Source organism: Pleurodeles waltl, chromosome 7, assembly GCF_031143425.1.
Source record: "Pleurodeles waltl isolate 20211129_DDA chromosome 7, aPleWal1.hap1.20221129, whole genome shotgun sequence".
Taxonomy (NCBI): Eukaryota; Metazoa; Chordata; class Amphibia; order Caudata; family Salamandridae; genus Pleurodeles; species Pleurodeles waltl.
The window spans coordinates 1,198,671,006-1,198,691,200 of NC_090446.1; the positions used below are offsets into that span (position 1 = coordinate 1,198,671,006).

The 20,195-nt window shown below is 47.9% G+C and overlaps 1 protein-coding gene across 2 annotated transcripts in view; it reads left to right on the forward strand.

The window, feature by feature from the left end:
* Positions 1-1,797: 1,797 nt before the first annotated feature.
* The window catches only part of LOC138246097 (cytochrome P450 2F3-like), a 235,966-nt gene continuing 217,568 nt past the window's right edge, over positions 1,798-20,195 (forward strand). For both annotated transcript variants that reach the window (XM_069200333.1, XM_069200334.1), the window contains exon 1: positions 1,798-2,076. In XM_069200333.1, coding sequence (XP_069056434.1) covers positions 1,822-2,076 — 255 coding nt within the window. In that variant the 5' untranslated portion in view covers positions 1,798-1,821. The remainder of the gene's footprint in view (positions 2,077-20,195) is intronic.

Below are 20,195 nucleotides of genomic sequence, written 5' to 3' on the forward strand. Positions count from 1 at the left end.
CTTCTCCCCTATTGCATTAATGTAGCTGATACCACACAGCAGTGGCAAAGCCAATAGTTTCAAACGGAGCAACTTATTACCAATGCCTGTTCTATTCCACTCTGCTTCTGCCGTAACCACATCTCACCCCCCTCCCCCAAATCTCACTTTGTAATTGTGACGTAACAAACACAGTAAACCAAGTTTTCGATTTACCTGGTGGGTACCTAATGTACTTATTCAGAATTATTCTATTGTACGCTGTGCAAGGACTGGATGAATGCTTTGTTAGACTTCGCATGTTTTCTGAGTCCATGCATAAGCAGCTCATCCAGTCTAGCGTTTTTGCTTTCCATTGTGGAACTTGTAGTTCTGCTTACTCCATTATACACTCAGAACTGTGAGTACCTGCATGCAGAGACAAGCCTTGCAATGGAAACATGACAGCTCTCTCTTAATGTAGCCTAAGTCAGCAATGGAAACAGTGGTTTAATGGTACACGTTACACAGCATGTGATATGTAGCTGTTGAATTGTACACACATATCAAAACATCTCGAATGTAAACTACCAAAGCCTGTCGTCCTGAGTGAGGTTTGCAGATATACAAATACTGTCAGATGATAACTGCACATCCAAATACCATTACACTTTCATAGATGACTGTGTAACAAATACAATTTCTAGTGTGCCTTTATAACTCACAAATATGTATTTTCCTCTTGATTTTTTCAGTTTAATTTTTCAATTGTAGTAATTGTTTTAGCAAACTCCGCATATCAACTAAATTTAAAAAAACATGTTTCATCCTGGGACAGGCTTGCTCAAGTCACATATACTGGCTAAAGTTAACTTCTAAATTTAAAGCTTACTCACACAGAAAAATCTAAAATACTTTGCACATCTTTTAAAGCATGTTGTTGCGAATATTAATCTTAAAACGAGTCCCAGTGAAATGCGTACAAATATAAATAGTGTACAATTTGTTTTGAGTGCTGTTTCTTGTTGAAATGCCTGTTTTCAGACGCCAAATTTGTTGAACGTAGAATAAACTTGAATGAAGCATAGCTTGGATGCACACAATAAAATAAGTGGACGTTTTGTTACAAGACAGGTATATGTATGCTTGTGTCTCCTGAGTGCATCAATGAATATGTTTTTGCAAACTCATTTACTCTGGGGAGCTGAAAGGGCAATGGTAATAAAATGATACTACCGCAAGGCAAATCCAAAACGCGTTGGTGAACAACATTTTTAATAAGATCTGCTTTATGTGTATGGTTTGTTGCAAAAAATCTATGCCTTTTCCGTTGTTGTGCATCCCTTTTTATTGTGGGTTCAGCTAGATAAAAAATACCACATAATGTTCCGCATAATGTGTATTTAATTACATGCTGTGTATCATCGTTTGCCTAACAATAATTTGTTTGACCATGCCACAAAATTGCTCATCCAGTGCCAGATGGTTAGAATGATCTTGACTATCATACTATGCCACTAAAGTTTTGCTCCTTTGTTGATAACAACTTACTTGGTCTATATAAAGTTGCATCAGACCTGTGAGATGTCAGTGAGTTAAACTCTGGTTACAAAGATCAGCGTGAAGAAAGCTGTTTGAATTCTGGCAGGTTAACTTGTCACGTCATTAGATGATAACAAAGTGAGCACTACGAAAATGTGCAAACAGTAGCGTCGCCTGTTTTATTGTATTGGCTTTATATTGTGCTTACGAGCAAAACGTCGGGGGCATGCGCTTTACGACAACTTGAAATGTCATTCTGACCGTCACCACATTACACTTTGACGCAAAAACCGTACTTGGCGGTCTCATAGTTCTTGCTGCATGCTGGGCCAGCGTGGGCGTGGCCACACGTACGGGCAGGCGCACACCGCAGTACACAGGCAGATCGACTGTCCACAGAGAACCACCACAATGTTCTCCTTGCTCCTGGCCGGAGTGCTCGCCCTGCTTTTGGCCCTGGTGATCCTGTCCTCCTGGAAAAAGAAGCAGCACCTGCCGCCCGGTCCCACGCCATGGCCCCTGCTGGGCAACATGCACCAGATCGACAAGTCGGCGCCATACGAGACGCTCATGGAGGTGAGATCGGAAGTTTTATGCAGCGCCCAGTCTGTATCCAGACTCCCTCACATTTGATGGGTAAGGGGACTTGGACGTAGAGATAGGGAAACATTGAGTGATTTGACAAGGATCACAGTTGCAGTGAACTGCGAAGTTTAAATCTCGTAGTGCTGTGGCAAGCAAGTTGCTGCTGTACCAGATCGCTTCAGTGAGTATAGGTGACTGCCCTACGTGTTGTCCCGTTTACACTGGGACAGAACCAAGACCCCTTAGTGAATTAAATAGCTAAACAAGCATTTACAATGCGTTAGGTCTCGCTTTTGTGAACGTTAGAGGTATTGACGTTGAAAACGGCTTTTTTTTTTTTTTTTTTTTTACTTTTGCATTTTTTATATGCAGTGGAGTGATGATATTTGCATAGCGCTATTTCCATTCGTATGACCTTCTGGTGCTGGAGAACCAGAGAATGGAATATAGGTTATGAGGGAGGGGAGACCAGAGTAATAGGCTGGCTGTGAAAAAAAAATAACATCCTGGAAAAAAGCAAACACTCATAGAGAATGCAAGATTAAGCAAAACATGTGAAATGTAAGCAGCAACAACATGGTTACCTTAACGTTTTTATTGTTGTAATATGCTGGCTGCAAAAAGTGTTCAATTTTGGGTTACATACATGTAAACGTGTGTTAATCCCAAGGAGCAAATAATGTCGAGTAGTTTTCTACATTCTGTGGTATTTTAGTATGTCTGCCTAAAGGTCGGGTAACGTTATTCAAAGGCAAGACTTATTGGCTTTACCAATATTTGTTGTTAAATTGGTCTGAGGAGGTGTATTGCACCTAAATTACCAATGGCCTGACAAAATGTAAAGCTTTGAGATCAGTCCACCGTTTGGGTTTCTGCATTTTGATTTTCTTTTTGATAAATTGCTGTGATTCGGCAAACATGGCTTTATCAAAAACAAAGACCTGTAAAGTTCTGGAACACGTGTAGCTATAAAAGCAAAGCCGTGCTCGAGCCCTAGCAATGTCACCTGAGTATGAACACTGGAAATGACACTCACTCCTGCAAACCAGCTGCTGCGGCTTAGAAAGCAACTACAACTCTGAACATACCTAAAAATACCAACACATATAAAAACAATCAATTCACTCTTACAGGGTCATATCTGAGGCTTCCAAGGTTTGAAATACCTTAGCTCAATCAAGAATCTTTCAGGTTCCCTTATGCTGCAAAAAGCACCCGCTAGAAAGAACAGAAAGTATTGCTCCAGGCCCCGCCTACCGTGACTGAATGATGGGGTTTGTTAAAAAACACTAGGGCTGGGGCTCGGCAGCTGCTTTGAATTCTGCTGATATGACAGAAAGCGATGCTATTTCGAAGTGTTGAGGCGGCAGGGAAGCAAGGCTCCTCCTGACAAAGGCAGGGAGTGAAAGCCATCATTTAGCAAAAATCTTGTGTAAATAGTTTCTTGGAATCCAACTGCAAGGCGCCTTGGGGACAAAAGCATGGAGGAAGTGGGCGCTATCCCGCAAAACGGAAGGGAAGCCAGTGAGCTGAGGTTCGACAGACACATCTGAAAGAACAATGAACAAGGATGAGGAAGAAATAAAATGGCCACGCAGCACGATTCGGCGATAGAAAAGAAAATGCGCCCCAATAAGCTATACGGCTGATCGTGCAATCATCCATGTAAGAAGGTCAGTCTGCAAGGCGGTAACAGACCAGCCTCAAGGTGGGACAAACGTGAAGCATTTACCTATAAAATCAAGGGAATTTTGAAAGGCAGGCCAAGGAATAAATGAAAGTGATGGGCGTGGTTAAAGTCCACATATGTAGATAATATGTTGAGAGACAACGCTTGCATGCTGCCTAGGCCGGACCTAAAAAATAGTGGCCCATGTTTGCAAACTGGGGAAGTTTTCAACGTTTAAAGAAGATGACTGTTTAAGTGTTTTAAAATGTTTGATAGGCAGTATGGATTTGAGATTCTTGCAGGCAATGTTTGTTTTAATATCTGGGAAAGCAACAGTAAAACCGTCCGAGCAGACCATAAAACGGGTGCATAAACAGCTAAGAAAAAAAACAGCCTTCACCCTTACCTGTCAGATTAGCCCCTCGGGCTCTGCCTGATTGCCCTATAAGCCAGTCTTACCCTGCATGTGGAGCAATGGTCAAAGTGCTTTAAAAAAAACCTATGATAACTGTAACCGCTGTGCGCAAGGAGGGTGGGGTCAAAGGCGTGGCCAAAAATACAAAATATTCTGTAACTTTTTTTTGGCCTTTCACCTTTAGGTAACCACATATAAAATAAGGCACAGCTTAAATGAAAAAATAAATGCAAGGTTATGTTAATCAGTGGGAAGTGCCCTGAAACCTCTATTAGTTAATGCACTTCAGAGGTTTGTGTATGTAACCAGACAGCCACAGAACTGAACCCTGGTTGATGCACTGGAGAACAGTATCTTGTGTATGGTTAGTGCTATGAGGTCCCAGTCTGTGACCAAAACCACTGTGAATATGTAAGTCATTATTGTAATGCATTACGCACAGGCCCTCATTACAGCCCTGGCGGTCGGTGATAAAGTGGCGGTAATACCACCAACAGGCTGGCGGTAAATACCACCAAATTATGACCATGGCAGAAAGAGCGCAGATAGACAGCCGGTTTACCACACCGACTGCCAGGGCGGAAACAACAGCAACCACGGCGGTAGCCGCCTACAGCCAGGCGGAAGTCAATGTTCCGCCCACCGTATTATGACAATCCACTCTGCAACTTTTTCCAGGGCGGTACCAATGACATCAAAAGCCTGGCGGAAACACTCCACAGAAGGGAAACAATTTACCTTTATAGACTCAGGGAAAAACCACGCCACCATGGAGCCCGAGCTGCAGATTTTCCAGATGCTTTTCTACGTCCTGCTCCACCACAAACACCAATGACGGCGAAGACAACCACGCTGAGTACAGCTGCCTAGCCCACAGGAGAGGGAGGAAAAAGAGAGTGACACACACATGCAACACACCCCCACCCCCACCCCCAGCACCATACACACAATCAGATGCAGTAAGAAAACATATATACCCCGTACCCCACAGGAATAATGCAAGGACAACGCGAATAGATGAAAGTGAGTGTAATAATATAAATACATCAAAAATATGTACATACAATCTAAAAGTATATACATATGTACAAATCAAGGGACACTGCCCAGTCCTCAGTGTGCGTGGTCCACATGACAAATTCCAAGGCCCCAATTGTCTCCTGCAACAACACGGAGAGAACACTGCAGGGGCATCAGTTCGAAAATAGGCAGGCACCTCAGGAGGAGGGGGAACGGGGGGGCACCTCAGCCAGCAGATGGAACAACAACACTGGTCCTGGAGGGGGCAGCATGCCCTGTGCTTGGTCCTGGGGAGTGCAAGGCCACAGTCTGTCAAGCGGTTACTTGCCCACATGCTCTGGAGGGGGCAACATGCCCATTTCTCTGTCCTGGGGAGTGCAGGGCCACAGTCTCTCAAGTGGATGACTTGCACACATGCTCTGGAGGGGGTGAGTGGGTGTTTTCTCCACTGGTTCTGAAGGGGGCATTGTGCCCTGTGATCTTCATCCTGGGGACGATGGGGTGAGAGGGTGTCATACCCACTGGTTCTGCAGGGGGCATCGAGACCCGTGATGCAGATATTGGGGAGTGGAAGGTCACAGTCTCTCAGGTGGGTGTCATAACGACAGGATTTGCAGGGGGCAGGCTGCACAACAGCCCATGGAGGCAGGACTACAGACCGTCCGCCGGCGGTGACGGCTGCTCAGTGGTGGTGGTGCTGCTGCTGATGCTGATGTTGGTGATGGGCTGGTGCTTCCAGCCCATCCCCTCAAGCCTCGGACCGCTGGCCACTGCTGGTGGTTGTGCTGCTGCTGGTGGTGGGAGGAGGCTCCAGTCCATCCCCTGCAGACTCAGACGTCTGTTCAGTGGTGCTGCTGCTGCTGGTGGTGGTGGGAGGGGGAGGCTCCAGCCCATCCCCTGCAGCCTCAGAGGGCTGTTCAGTGGTGGCAGTGGGGGTGCTGCTGCCGCTGGAGCTGGTGGTGGTGGTGGTGGGGGGAGACTCCAGCCCATCCCCTGCAGCCTCGGCGGCTGTTCAGTGGTGGTGGTGGTGTTGCTGCTGCCGCTGCTGGTGGTGGTGGTGGTGGGGGGAGGCTCCAGCCCATCCCCTGCAGCCTCAGATGGCTGCCCACTGGTGGTGGTGGTGGTGGTGCTGCTGCTGCTGGTGGTGGGGGAAAGCTCCAGCCCATCCACTGCAGCCTCGGATGGCTGCACCACTATAGTTGGTGCTAGGGGCTCCGACTGAGTCCCAGCACCAGGCCTCTTGTCCTTCCTGTCTGCTGGTGCAGGCCCCTTGCCCTTCCTGGCAGCAGCTGGGGATGGCTCCTTGCCCTTCCTGGCAGCAGCTGGGGATGGCTCCTTGCCCTTCAGGGCAGCAGCTGGTGCAGGCCCGTTGCCCTTCCTGGCAGCAGCTGGTGAGGGCCCTTTTTCCCTTCCGGTCAGCACTTGGGACAGGCACCCTTTCCGTGAGGCTGCCTGGTGCCCTGGATTCTTTCCCACCACAAGTTGCTGTGGACAGCACTGCCTCCGTGGACTGGGTGGCTGAGGTGCTTGCCTGGGTTTTACCCACCCTGGCCAGACGTGAAGGATGGGGGCGGGGGAAGGAGAAGGGTAGGGAAGAGGTCAATGGTGGAGAGGAAAAACTTGTTAGGGACATTGGGACGGGAAGAGGGAGACGGTTTGGGAGTGGAGGAAGAGAGAGTGGTTGTGGGAGGTGTCTGTCTGCTGTGTTTGGGTGCAGGTGCATGGGCTGGATGCTGTTGTGAGGTAGATGGCTGTTGGGTGGTGGATGGCTGTTGGGTGTCTGAGTACTTGGGTTTGTGTACCTTGGGAGGGGGCGGAACAGACACAGTGGGAGAGGACACAGGGGACGTGTGCATGGATGTTGGGGTGGTGTCTGCCAGTGAGGTGTGTGTTCTGATAGGTGTGCTGGTCATGGCGGTAGTGGATGAGGATGAAGTGCATGCAGGTGTGAGTGTAGATGCAACTGGGAGGGAGGTGGAGGAGGAGGAGGAAGGGGACATAATGGAGGCAGTGGATGTTGGTATGTCTGCATCTGGATGGTGTTTGTGTGAGTGCCTGTGGGATGAAGTGTGGTGCTTGTGTTTGCCTGTGCCACTCTTGGGTGTTGTCTTGTGTGCATACTGATCTGCCTGTGTGCTTGGGATAGGTTGGTGTTGAGGGGAATGGGATTGGGTAGAGGAAGTTGGAGGGAGCAGGGTGGAAATAGGGACAATGGCTGCCATCAGAGAGCAAGTCAGAGCCTGGATTGATCTCTGTTGTGCCGCCAAGCCAGTGTGAATGCCCTCCAGAAATGCATTGGTCTGTTGCATTTGGGCTGCCAGCCCCTGGATGGCATTCACAATGGTTGACTGCCCAACAGAGATGGATCTCAGGAGGTCAATAGCCTCCTCACTCAGGGCAGCAGGACTAACTGGGGCAGGGCCTAAGGTGCCTCGGGCGAAGGAGATGCCCACCCTCCTGGGTGAGTGGGCACGGGCAACTCAGTGAGGGGCTGCTGGGAGGGCGGTGCTGGTACAGGGGGTGGCGGCTGTACCTGTGTCTGGGGTGGGCACAGAAGTGTCTGCCACCACCAGGGAGCTTCCATCGGAGGAGTTATCTGTGTCCCAACTGTCCCCTCCAGTCTCCGCTGTGGTGCTCCCCTCGCCCTCCATCCCACTGGTGCCCTCACCTTTCGGTGGTCTCTGCCTCCTGGGTCCTGTGGGATGCAGCTCCCTCCGTTGTCGGTGCCTCTGCTCCTCCACCAGATAATGCTAATACACATAAGGACAGGGTGACAAAACAAAAAGGGGGGAGAGACAAAGGATACACTTGTCAATGACTGCACCAACACCACAGTTGGCGTACACAGCACCCTCACACACAGGGAACAGGCCTACGCACTATGCAATGCACTATCAGTACCAATGCTAGTCACCAGGGCATGGAGAGGGACACATACCACCAAATGCAGCATACCTGGGACCCACACAGCCCGGCCCAGGAGTGGATGCCTACAAGTTAGGTAGGAGGAATATCAAATCAGAACCCTGCCCAACATGGTACCTACTCTGCAATGTCAGGCCTGGCCTAGGGGCACCCGCAGACACGCATCCACCACCCGGATACCACCCCACCAGGCATAAGTTGTAATGATCGGCACTGTACTCACCCCCTTGTGGCTGCTGTGATCCCCTCAACCGCCCATCCAGCTCCGGATAGGCCACCGCCAGTATGCAGGTCATCAGGGAGGTCAGGGTTCGACAGGCAGTTCTTCCTCGTTGGGAGGCCATCCCCAGCTGGTCCTCCGCCGTCTTCCGTGCCCAGCGTCTCAGGTCCTCCCATCGTTTCCGACAGTGGGTGCTCCGCCTGCCGTAGACTGCCCAGGGTCCACACGTCCTTGGTGATGGCACGCCATAAACCCTTCTTTTGATGGGCGCTGACCTACAGAGGAAATACACACGGGGAAAGGTATTATTCAGACCGTCCTGCCTGTTACACTCATGGCCCACCATACCCCTTCCCATCCCCATTTGCACAAGCTGCTTGCCGCCCAGGGGACATCCACCAACCCCCCCCCACACGAGGCCTTCACGCGCACCACTCCATGCATCCATGCCACATGTATTGTGCACACAGTGTACTCACCTGTTGGTCTAGAGACCCATACAGCAGTTCGTACTGGGGTAGGACCCCATCCACTAGTCACTCCAACTCTGCCGAAGTGAAGGCAGGGGCCCTTTCTCCAGTCACAGGGGCCATGGTAGGTTCCAGACACGGGTCACAGCAGACCATGCAGTGTAGGTCCTCTCCTGTGGAAGCTCAGATAGCAAGTGAGTGAACAAATAGAAAATGGCGGTCACGTCTGCGGCGGTGCATACCGTCACTGCCGGCGTACATCACCATTGGCCACTGTACCCCATAGGGCCCAATATTATCCAATGAGGCGTTGCACGGCGGTTCCTGACCGCCTCCCGCAATGGAGCACAACGTCGGTGGAATTACCACACTTCCACCTGTCCCTCCACACAGGACAGGCAGACACCATTTCGGTGGTGGTGGGGGACAGGCCCTGGATTATAACTGCGTCACAGTTCACAATTGTACATACAGGACAAATGCCACTTATACATTTCAAATTAACATCACGCATTGTACTGTTGTGGCTACAATGTACAGTTTATGACCAGCTCCTCACTCTTTTGCCCCATAGATTGCTACCGCTGAGGATGAATAGGAGATGGAGACATACCCCGTGTACAGACCGCTGGTAGACTTGGCAACAATGGAGGACAGGCACATTATCCTCACCTACAGACTTGACAGGGCCACAGTCACTGAGCTGTGTGCCCAACTGGAGCCTGACCTGATATCTGCAATCCGTCATCCGACTGGGATCCCCCCTCTTGTGCAAGTTCTCTCAGTGCTCCATTTGTTGGCAACTGGTTCTTTCCAAGTGTCAGTGGGCTTGGCAGCAGGAATGTTGCATCCAGTGTTCTCAAACGTGCTGACCAGAGTGTTGTCTGCCCTGATTAAACATGTGCAGCTACATTGTTTTCCCCCAGGCGGAGGATTTGGCCACAATGAAGGCTGACTTCTATGCAATGGGACATATCCCCAACATCATTGGGGCGATTGATGGAACACATATTGCATTTGTCCCCACCCCTCCCGGCAAAATGAACAGGTCTTCAGAAATCAAAAGAGTTTTCGCTCAATGAATGTCCAGATGGAGTGCCTGGCGGACCAGTATATCTCCCACGTCAATGCTAAGTATCCTGGGTCTGTGCATGATACCTTTATCCTGAGGAATAGCAGCATCCCAAATGTGATGGCCCAACTTCAGAGGCACCGGGTGTGGTTAATAGGTGAGCCCTGGTTCCCACCCAGTGGATGTTGGTGTATGGGTATGGTGTGGGCCATAAGGGATAGTGTGTGGCTAAATGTTGTCCCTCAGTATTTGCAGGTGGCTCTGGTTACCCCAACCTATCATGGCTACTGACCCCTGTGAGGAATCCTAAGACAAGGGCAGAGGAATGTTACAATGAGGCACATGGGTGTACAAGAAGGATAATAGACGTACCTTTCGCCTCCTGAAGGCCAGGTTTCGGTGCCTCCATCTAACAGGTGGATCCCTGTGCTACTCACCCCAGAAGGTCTGCCAGATAATCGTGGCATGTTGCATAACCTTGCCTTGAGACGCCATGTGCCTTTTCTGCAGGAGGAGGAGGCTGGAGATGGCCGTGTGGCAGCAGTGGACCCTGTGGACAGTGAAGATGAGGAGACCGAGAATGAGGATGACAGAACTGCAGTGATTAGACAATACTTCCAATGACACACAGGTAAGACAGTGTAAGCTGTGATTTCCCACTTCTATGGCCACTCACTGTACCCTTTGGCAACTCTTTTTGCAGATGTTGGTGCCCCACTATTGCCCCTGGTGTGTTCACTGCAGCCAACTACAGGTCTATCCTATGTGCACATTACTCTACAGTTGATTTTGCAATGTTTGAACCTTGTTAAACGAATACATACTTAAGTCATTTGACATACTCCATACTTGTATTTTTTCAAAGTGTGTTTATTGCTGTGCTAAGAAGAAAAGGAGGAAGTACAATGGGCTGGGGTGATGATGGAGGAAAGTCCAGGGTGTTTTTCCAGTCTGTTTGTTGCACAGGTGCATTGTCCAAGGGGGCATAGGAAGTGGAGCAATGGCAGTTCAAGGTGGACAGGGTGACTGAGTGGGACGCAAGGTTGACAATCAGGAGAGTCTTATTTCCTCGCGGGGTCTTGGCAGTAGTCTCTGGCTTCTGCCTGGATCACAGGGAATGTGTGCGGGGTGGTTCTCCTTCTGCAGGAGGAGGGGTGCTGGTGGCCTGTTGGTCCTGTGGCAGGGGCTTCCTGTCCACTAGTGGCAGCGGAGGTAGAGGGCAGTTCAGTAGTCTGGCTAGTGGCAGGGGCCGCTGTTATAAGACTGCCTTGCTCATAATGTTGGCCATGTCTGCCAGCACCCCTGCAATGGAGACCAGGGTGGTGTTAATGGCCTTCAAGTCCTCCCTGATCCCTTGGTACTGTCCCTCCTGCAGCCGCCTGTTCTCCTGCACATAGTCCAGGATCTTGCCCAGCGTATCCTGGGAATGTTGGTATGGTCCCAGGATCTCAGTGAGTGCCTCCTGGAGAGTCGTTTCCCTGGGCCTGTTCTCCCCCTGACGCACAGCACTCTTCCCAGCTTCCCGGTTGTCCTGTGCCTCTGTCCCCTGAACCGTGTGCCCACTGCCACTGACCCAGGTCCCTGGATGTCTTGGGGGCAAGGTGTGCCCTGGGGTCCATGTAGAGGTGGACACATTGCTGATTGACGTATCCTGGGGATGGAGGTATGGGTACGTTGGGTGGGTGCTGTGGTGGTATTTCCTGAGGGGGGAGGCTCTGTGGTGGTGTGTGACTGTGCCTGGGTAACAGACTATTCGGAGGTCCCTGATGGGCCAGGTTGGTCATTCAGATCCAGGTGACCAGAATCGTTGTCATCACTGTGGGCCTCTTCTGTGGGGGGACTGGATAGTGTTGGCACCTCATCTCTGCTGACAATGGCTGGGATACCTGTGGGGGTGTGAATGCAGTATTATTGTTTCAGTGTGTGACATATTGTGCATGGGTGGGTTACCCTCTTTGGTTGTATTCATCCTGGAAGCTTTAACGTGTTTGAGTTGGTATGTGTTGGGCTAGCTGATTCTCTCTAGTGTGCATGCTTTAGTGATAAGTGTCCATGCAGGTCTGTGAGTGGTTTCCATGCATTGGTATGGCATGCAGGGCTTGTCATTGGGAAGAGTGAGTTGTGATGGTGGGGTGTGTGGGAAGTGGTGGAGTGATGGGAGTGAGGGTGAGGGTGAGGGTGGGGGTATGTGATGGCATGCAGGTAGGGGGTTGCTAGTAATAGAGAGTTGACTTACCAGAGTCCAGTCCTCCTGCTAGGCCCTCAGGATGCATGATTGCCAAGACTTGCTCCTCCCATGTTGTGAGTTGTGGGGGCGGAGGTGGGAGTCCACCGCCAGTCCTCTGTACTACAAGCTGGTGTCTTGCTGCAATGGAACGTACCTTCCCCCCGTAGGTCATTCTACCTCTCCCTGAGGCCATCCCGTGTTCTTGGGTGCTGTCCAACGGCGTTGACCATGTCCCTGAGCCTCTGCAATAGCTCCATCTTCCTGGCAATGGATATCTGCTGCACCTGTGCTCCAAATATCTGTGGCTCTACCCGGATGATTTCCTCCACCATTACCCTTAGCTCCTCCTCAGAGAATCTGGGATGTTGTTGTGGTGCCATGGGTGTTGTGTGAGTAGTGTGGGTGAAGGTGTGTAGGGTGATGTGTTGGGGTGTGTGTTGTGAGGTGCGCGGGTGGTGTATAGGTGATGGTGGTGTGTGGCTCTGGTCTTGTCTGTGGTCGTGGTGTCTATCTCGTGGCAATTGTTTGTAATGTTAAAGGGTTGTGGGCACTGTGGGTGTGTGTTTTATAGTGGTGTGGGTGTGTGTCAGGTGTGTGTAGTTTGAATTGTCCAATGTGGTGCTGTTTTGTTTGTCTGTATTTTGAGTGCGGCGGTATGTACTGCCAATGATTTACTGCCATTGAATGTCCGCCGTGGTGATTCGTGGGTCATAATGTGGTGGGCGTTGTTCTGTTGGCGTAACGGAGTGGGTTTGGATACTGCCAGTTTATCACTGACCTTTGGTTTGGCGGACTTGTGTCTGTGACTGAATAGTGACGGATTGGTGTGTGTGTGTGTCATAATATGGTGAACGGATATCCGCCATGGTGGCAGTATGTTGGTGGCAGTCAGCATGGCTGTAAGTGGGATTTACCGCCATTGTCATAATGAGGGCCACAGTATTTTGTGCATGTATAGCTACAAAATGTGCAAAAAGGTTTAAGATAAAGTGCTTCCGAAATTTATATTTTAGTAATACACAGACTGTACCCATAGTGTACATAGTGCAATTTGTTAGCACTCTCCATTAAAGCACTCACTTCACCAATCAGCTGGTAACTCCTTGCAGTATCACTCAACCATCCTTTACATTTGCAGATTAATGAGTTGTACACATTTACATTTCTTTCTGCAAAGCAGGCACCCTGTGAGAAAGGCTTGTTTAGCTGCTTGCCCTTGTTTCTGTTTCACAGCACAGGAGACTCCCTGCCTTAGATTTCAGCTGAAACATTTAAACTATCGGAATTAATAGTCCCAGGTCTTTCTTTTTCTTTCTTTTTAATCAGACAAGTGCAGGCACATGTGCCTCCCTGACTAAGCTCACTTGGACCACTGATGTGGCGAGGCAACTTTGCTGGCAGTAAATTGGGTAACAAAGTACGAAGCGGCATTCTACGTGTTCCCACTAGTAATCTAGAAAACAGAGGCCAAGGGGCGCAAAATAAACACCTTGTTTCTTAACCGGTTCTGTGCCGAGGACGTAGTGGTTACGTCCTATGGCACAGTGCTGCTGTGCCGAGGACGTAACCATTACGTCCTCGGCACACAGCCCAGAGGGAGCGCTCTCGCTCACTCTGTGTGCTACCCCCCCCCCCCCCCCCTGTGACAACAGCGCGCGAGCTCGCGCTGTTTGTCACAGAGCCTCCCCCATCCGATCGAAAGAAAAATGCTTCGCATTTCTCTTTCGATCACGTGGGGGAGGCCCGGAGAGGCTTCAAAGGGAAGGAAATGTATTTCCTTCCCTTTGAAGTCTCTCCGAGCGTTTCAAAAGCCAGATTGCTTGCAATCCAGCTTTTGAAACGCCCACTAGACACCAGGGATTTTTTAAATTTATTTTTTAATTGTCATAAGGGAGCGACCCCTTGGGCAAGGGTCGCTCCCGGGGGGGCATTTTTTGGGAAGGCCTTTTCTGCTCCCAGGTGAGGCAGAAAGGGGGGCCCCCAGAGGGGCACCAGGGATATTTTTTTTTTCTTCTTTTGTTTTTGTTTATTTTTTTGTTTTAGGTGTGGGGAGCGACCCCTTAGGCAGGGGTCACTCCCCAAGGGGGCAAATTATATTTAGGCCATTTCTGCCCCCCCTTGGGGGCAGATTGGCCTATTTTGATGAGGCCAATCCGCCCCCAAAGGGGACAGAAACCACTAGACACCAGGGAGTTTTTTATTTTTACGTGAATTTCACGCAAGGGGAGCGACCCCTTAGGCAAGGGTCGCTCCCCTCGGGGGGAAATTATTTTAGGCCATTTCTGCCCCCCTGGGGGGTAGATCAGCCTACTTTGATTAGGCCGATCTGCCCCCAAGAGGGGCAGAAACCACTAGGCACCAGGGATTTTTTGTTTTTTTTGTTTTACAGATGGGGAGCGACCCCTTGGACAAGGGTCGCTCCCCTGGAGGAGAAAATTGTATTTAGGCCATTTCTGCCCCCTTTGGGGGCAGATCGGCCGATTTTTTGCTACGCCAATCTGCCCCCAAGGGGGGCAGAAACCACTAGGCGCCAGGGCAAATTTTTTGGGGTGTTTTTTTTTTGTTTGTTTGTTTTTTTAGAGATGGGGAGCGACCCATTAGGCAAGGGTCGATCCCATGGGGGCAAATTGTATTTAGACCATTTCTGCCCCCATTGGGGGCAGATTGGCCGATTTTAGGTCAATCTGCCCCAAAGGGGGCAGAAACTACTAGGCACCGGGGATTTTTTTTTGGGCGCCAATGTCACGCAGGGGGAGCGACCCCGTAGGCAAGGGTCGCTCCCGGTGGGGGGGTGGGAGACAATTTTATTTTAGGCCATTTCTGCCCCCCCGGGGCCGGCTGAGCTAGAGGCCAAAATCCACAGGTAGGCACTTTGCAAAAAACACCTCTGTTTCCTGTGAAAAAATGTGATGTGTCCACGTTGTGTTTTGGGCCATTTCCTTTCGCGGGCGCTAGGCCTACCCACACAAGTGAGGTATACTTTTTATCGGGAGACTTGGGGGAACGCTGGGTGGAAGGAAATTTGTGGCTCCTCTCAGATTCCAGAACTTTCTGTCACCGATATGTGAGGAAAACGTGTTTTTTTAGCCAAATTATGAGGTTTACAAAGGATTCTGGGTAACAGAACCTGGTCAGAGCCCCACAAGTCACCCCAGCTTGGATTCCCCTAGGTCCCTGGTTTTAAAAAATGCACAGGTTTGGTAGGTTTCCGTAGGTGAGCTAGAGGCCAAAATCTACAGGTAGGCACTTTGCAAAAAACAACTCTTTCTTTAAAAAAAAAATGTGATGTGTCCACGTTGCGTTTTGGGGCGTTTCCTGTCGCGGGCGCTAGGCCTACCCACACAAGTGAGGTATCATTTTTATCGGGAGACTTGGGGGAACATAGATTAGCAAAACAAGTGTTATTGCCCCTTGTCTTTCTCTACATTTTTTCCTTCCAAATATAAGAGAGTGTGTAAAAAAGACATCTATTTGAGAAATGCCCTGTAATTCACATGCTAGTATGGTCACCCAGGAATTCAGAGATGTGCAAATAACCACTGCTCCTCAACACCTTATCTTGTGCCCATTTTGGAAATACAAAGGTTTTCTTGATAGCTATTTTTCACTCTTTATATTTCAGCAAATGAATTGGTGTATACCCGATATAGAATGAAAACGCACTGCAGGGTGCAGCTCATTTATTGGCTCTGGGTACCTAGGGTTCTTGATGAACCAACAAGCCCTATATATCCCTGCAACCAGAGGAGTCCAGCAGACGTAACGGTATATTGTTTTCCAAAATCTGACATTGCAGGAAAAAGTTACAGAGTAAAACGTAGAGAAAAATTTATGTTTTTTTCACCTCAATTTCAATATTTTTCTTTTTCAGTTGTTATTTTCTGTAGGAAACCCTTGTAGGATCTACACAAATGACCCCTTGCTGAATTCAGAATTTTGTCTACTTTTCAGAAATGTTTAGGTTTCTGGGATCCAGCACTGGTTTTATGCCCATTTCTGTCACTGACTGGAAGAAGGCTGAAAGCACAAAAAATTGTAAAAATGGGGTATGTCCCAGTAAAATGGCAAATTTGTGTTGAAAAATTGGTTTTTCTGATTCAAGTCTGCCTGTTCCTGAAAGCTAGGGAGCTGGTGATGTTTAGCACCGCAAACCCTTTGTTGATGCTATTTTTAGGGAAAAAACCACAAGCCTTCTTCTGCAGCCACTTTTTCCCATTTTTTAAAAAAAACCGAAATGTTCACTGTATTTTGGCTAATTTCTTGGCCTCCTTCAGGGGAACCCACAAAGTCTGGGTACCGCTAGAATCCCTAGGATGTTGGAAAAAAAGGACACAAATTTGGCTTGGCTAGCTTATGTGGACAAAAAGCTATGAGGGCCTAAGTGCGAACTGCCCCAAATAGCCAAAAAAAGGCACAGGAGGGGGAAAAGGCCTGGAAGCGAAGGGGTTAAATTAGTTTTCTATGTTTACAACTAGGGTACCCTGCAGATTGATGCCGTGCATTTGCTGCACAAATCAGTCTGCGGGTCCAATGAGTTTGAAGACTCATTCCCAAAATACACAGTTGGCACATTACGTATGCACGCATTTGAAACCTATGAATGCTCTGTTTTGAGAGTGCAACCTAACCACTTTCAAAAACACGCTCCGTGACAGAACACAGGAGCAGGCGCAATAACCCACTGAGCAATCACACGTGTACCTGTGTTCTCGTGGGGTGACCCTGCAGCCATGCCAGGCTGCATGTGACAAGCCAGTGATGGAGAAGGCATGCCCTACTCACAGGAACAAAACCAAGTTAATAAGTAACAGAGCTTGCGTTTGAATGATCTCATCCACGCCATATTGGCTGTGGGCGGCATCGTGCACGAAGATGCCAAGAAAGCTGCACGTCTACTACAAAGGTGCGACCACGACCTTTGTGTCAAGTAATACGGAGAGTGAGTGGGCAGAACAGGTCTTACCGAGGCGAGGGGAAGGGGGACTGGAAATTCTGCTCGTTTCTGGAAGGGGGCAGCGTCACACTTTACTTAAGCCAGCCATACGGGGGGAGGGAAGGGGGGCTTAGTGAAAGAGACTCGTCTTCCAGCCATGTGTCTTTGTAATGACTATTTTAAGGTTAAATATTCGCAGATCTGTTCTAACCTTGCCCCCTTTCTCTAAACAAACTTCTGCATTACTAGCTGTTGTTTACTTCTATTTAGCTAAAACCTTTTGATTTCATTTTATTAGTAAACAAAAACACAGTAAAAAATTACAAAGAGCAACATGTGCAAGTGGTACAGAAATAATACGAATGCTAAAGGAAAGAAGGAGAAGAGACGGTAAAAGGGATAGGAAAGATAAAACAAGAAAGCTTCAAAGGTGACCCGAGTGGCAGGAGAATGATTGAGTAGAGTGTACAGCAACCCTTGAAAATTCTCCTACTGGGCTTTCACATCAAGATTTAAAAGTATTCCGAGGATACATGACCTTATTTGAATTTCCTATGTGGCAATGACATATGCCAGCTAAAGAAATGTCTCCTCACCATTCAAGCAGGTATGTCGATTTCAGTAACATTATGGATGTTGCCCACATCATTCGACAGCTTCATGCAGCCCTCGTTATATGTACATAGTCAAACAAAATACCCCATATTAATTCATTAATTAAGGCCCTGCCTTCTGGTCTTTACTTCTGATTTTGAGCCCGATGACTATGTGGGTTTGTGTTGTGATGGCCTCATGAAAGGTAAGTTTTACGTCTGGATATCCACACCTCATATATGAGCCTCTGTGGCATCCTCCAGTGGTTCTCTTCCCACCTGATAAAAGATGATAATTGATGAAATGAACATCTCAATATCTGAATGCAGTACTGGGTGATTATCTACAGCTCCCCAACCTCTCACTTTATCGCCTGCATGATTCCCCTGGCAATTCTCCTGTTGGGTTTTAACATCAAGATTGTAAAGCATTACAATGATATATGATCGTATTTGAAAGTCTTATGTGGCAGTAAGATATGCCAGTTTAAGAAATGCCTCCTCTCCATAAAAGTATGAGTGTCATAGAACTATTTGTAGATGAACCGTGTGAAAACAGAGTTTCTCCTGAGTGCCAACAGCAACAAAACAGGCCAAGTACAAGATTAGCGCACCCCAGTTATGACTAGTGATTTAATTCCTAACTTGCCAACCACACGAAATTCCAAATCAACACCGATGTCTTCTTCCAGACCAATATTGCAAAAAGACTCCAGCATCTGGCACTCGCTCTCACCTCCCTGCAAAGTCAAGCCCTCCTTTAAGAGAATCACTGTTTATGCCCACTGATCACATATATCTTGCCTTTATCAGCTGTGCCACAGAGACCCTCTTCACACCACTTGAGCATCTTCCATGCTCCTCCTCGATAGATTGAAAAACTAAGTGTCATGTCTATCCTCTGTTGTGTCGAGTCATTGTTGGGGAAGATTCTGTTGCAGAATTAGTTACTTCTAGAACCTGAAATGCAGGTTGAACCTTTGTGTGGTTGATTGGTGGCAGACTGTGTCGTGGGACACTGCATAGTCACATACAGCGCTATTCTCACTTTCCACTTTGGAGTACTCATGTATGGGAACATAGGATCAGATTTACACAAAAAGCCCATATGCAGCAAGCTGTCATTGGATTCTCCTTTGCAGGCACCCTGTTTCTGTGACTGGGGGAAATTCTGTTTTTGCCCTCTCATGATTTGCTGAGTGGCACTGGGAGATCAAGCCAGATTAGCAAGTTTTTGGTCGACGTGTGTCGTGGAAAGTACAGGTCAGGCTCTTGCCGGCCATTTTATGTTTACGTACCTGAATATTTAGTTACTACAACTTTATTTCTTGAGTGACCCTGGGGAGACTGTGCCTGCTTGACGATGTACTTATCAGGCTGTGGTCAGTAATGTATATTCATTTGATAAACATTGCTTTGCTTGTTTATTCAATCAGTGACTATCTGCTACTGCTAACTTGAGGCACTGTACAGCTAGGCAGTGGATGGAGTCCGCTTGCTTCTACAACCCAGTGCTCAGCTCTGAATTTCTGTTTTTCATATTCCATTGTACATTTCTTAACTGCTTGTTCTTGTGTTCTCTTCACAGGGCAATGCTTTACTCCAGCCATGTATTTTTTAAATTCAAGGTCTAATGTGTTGAACACTAATTTTGAAACTTTCTAGTTATTGATTCTAGGTTTCAAGTAGATTTTGAAATTCTTAATTTCTTTCATTTAAACCTTAAGATAAAAAGCCAGGGGTTCTGCTTCAAATGCATCGAAACTACATTTTCCAAAGCCTGAGGCACGTTGTCTCGTTTGTTCGTTAAGCATTTTCAATGAAATTAGGCATAACATGGAAGACTTTTGAAGAAAGATTGTGAAGAAGTCTGACAGGAGACAAAGTAACTCTAAGTTTACTTTTATTGAGAGCACACACCAGCAGCTGGGCAAGTGGAAACTGTAACCAATGAAAGTTTAGCCGAGGGCTGAAATTACTCACTGCGCCGGGCGATCAAGCACACATCGTCAACTTCACATAGTTCAACAATGCAGTTTTGAAGGGATACATTAAGAATCTCAGCTCAGAAAACATCTTCTTTGCAGTGTACTGAAAGGTCGTCTGTGGGCTCCAGAACTTTATTGCCCATGACAAGAAGTCTGATGGGAGACAGAAGTGTTTTTATTAAGAGCCCACACACCCATGCGTGAGCCAGGTGTGTACAAATCAGATCAACTGAGTTGGAATAGTCAGCAGTGAAGTACAAAGAAACAGACCTATAACTCAGAAAATAGAAAAGGAATAGAAGCATACATGAATGGAAGTAGTTTTAGTACAGCAGTTTATTGTATTAATCACAAGGATTACAAAATCACTTAAGCATTTTGCACTCGCCGTAGGGAAATCCTAAAAGCAGAATTAAAAAGAAATAAGTAAAACATATATTAATCACAGTTTCTCAGCTTTTTATAAGTTGCATCTAAAAATATCATGATTTTAGTAGTAAAACAGTATCTAACCGCCTCTGAAATTGAACTTATGTTTGCTTCATTAAAAAGCCTCTACAAATAAAATCTGATTTGGG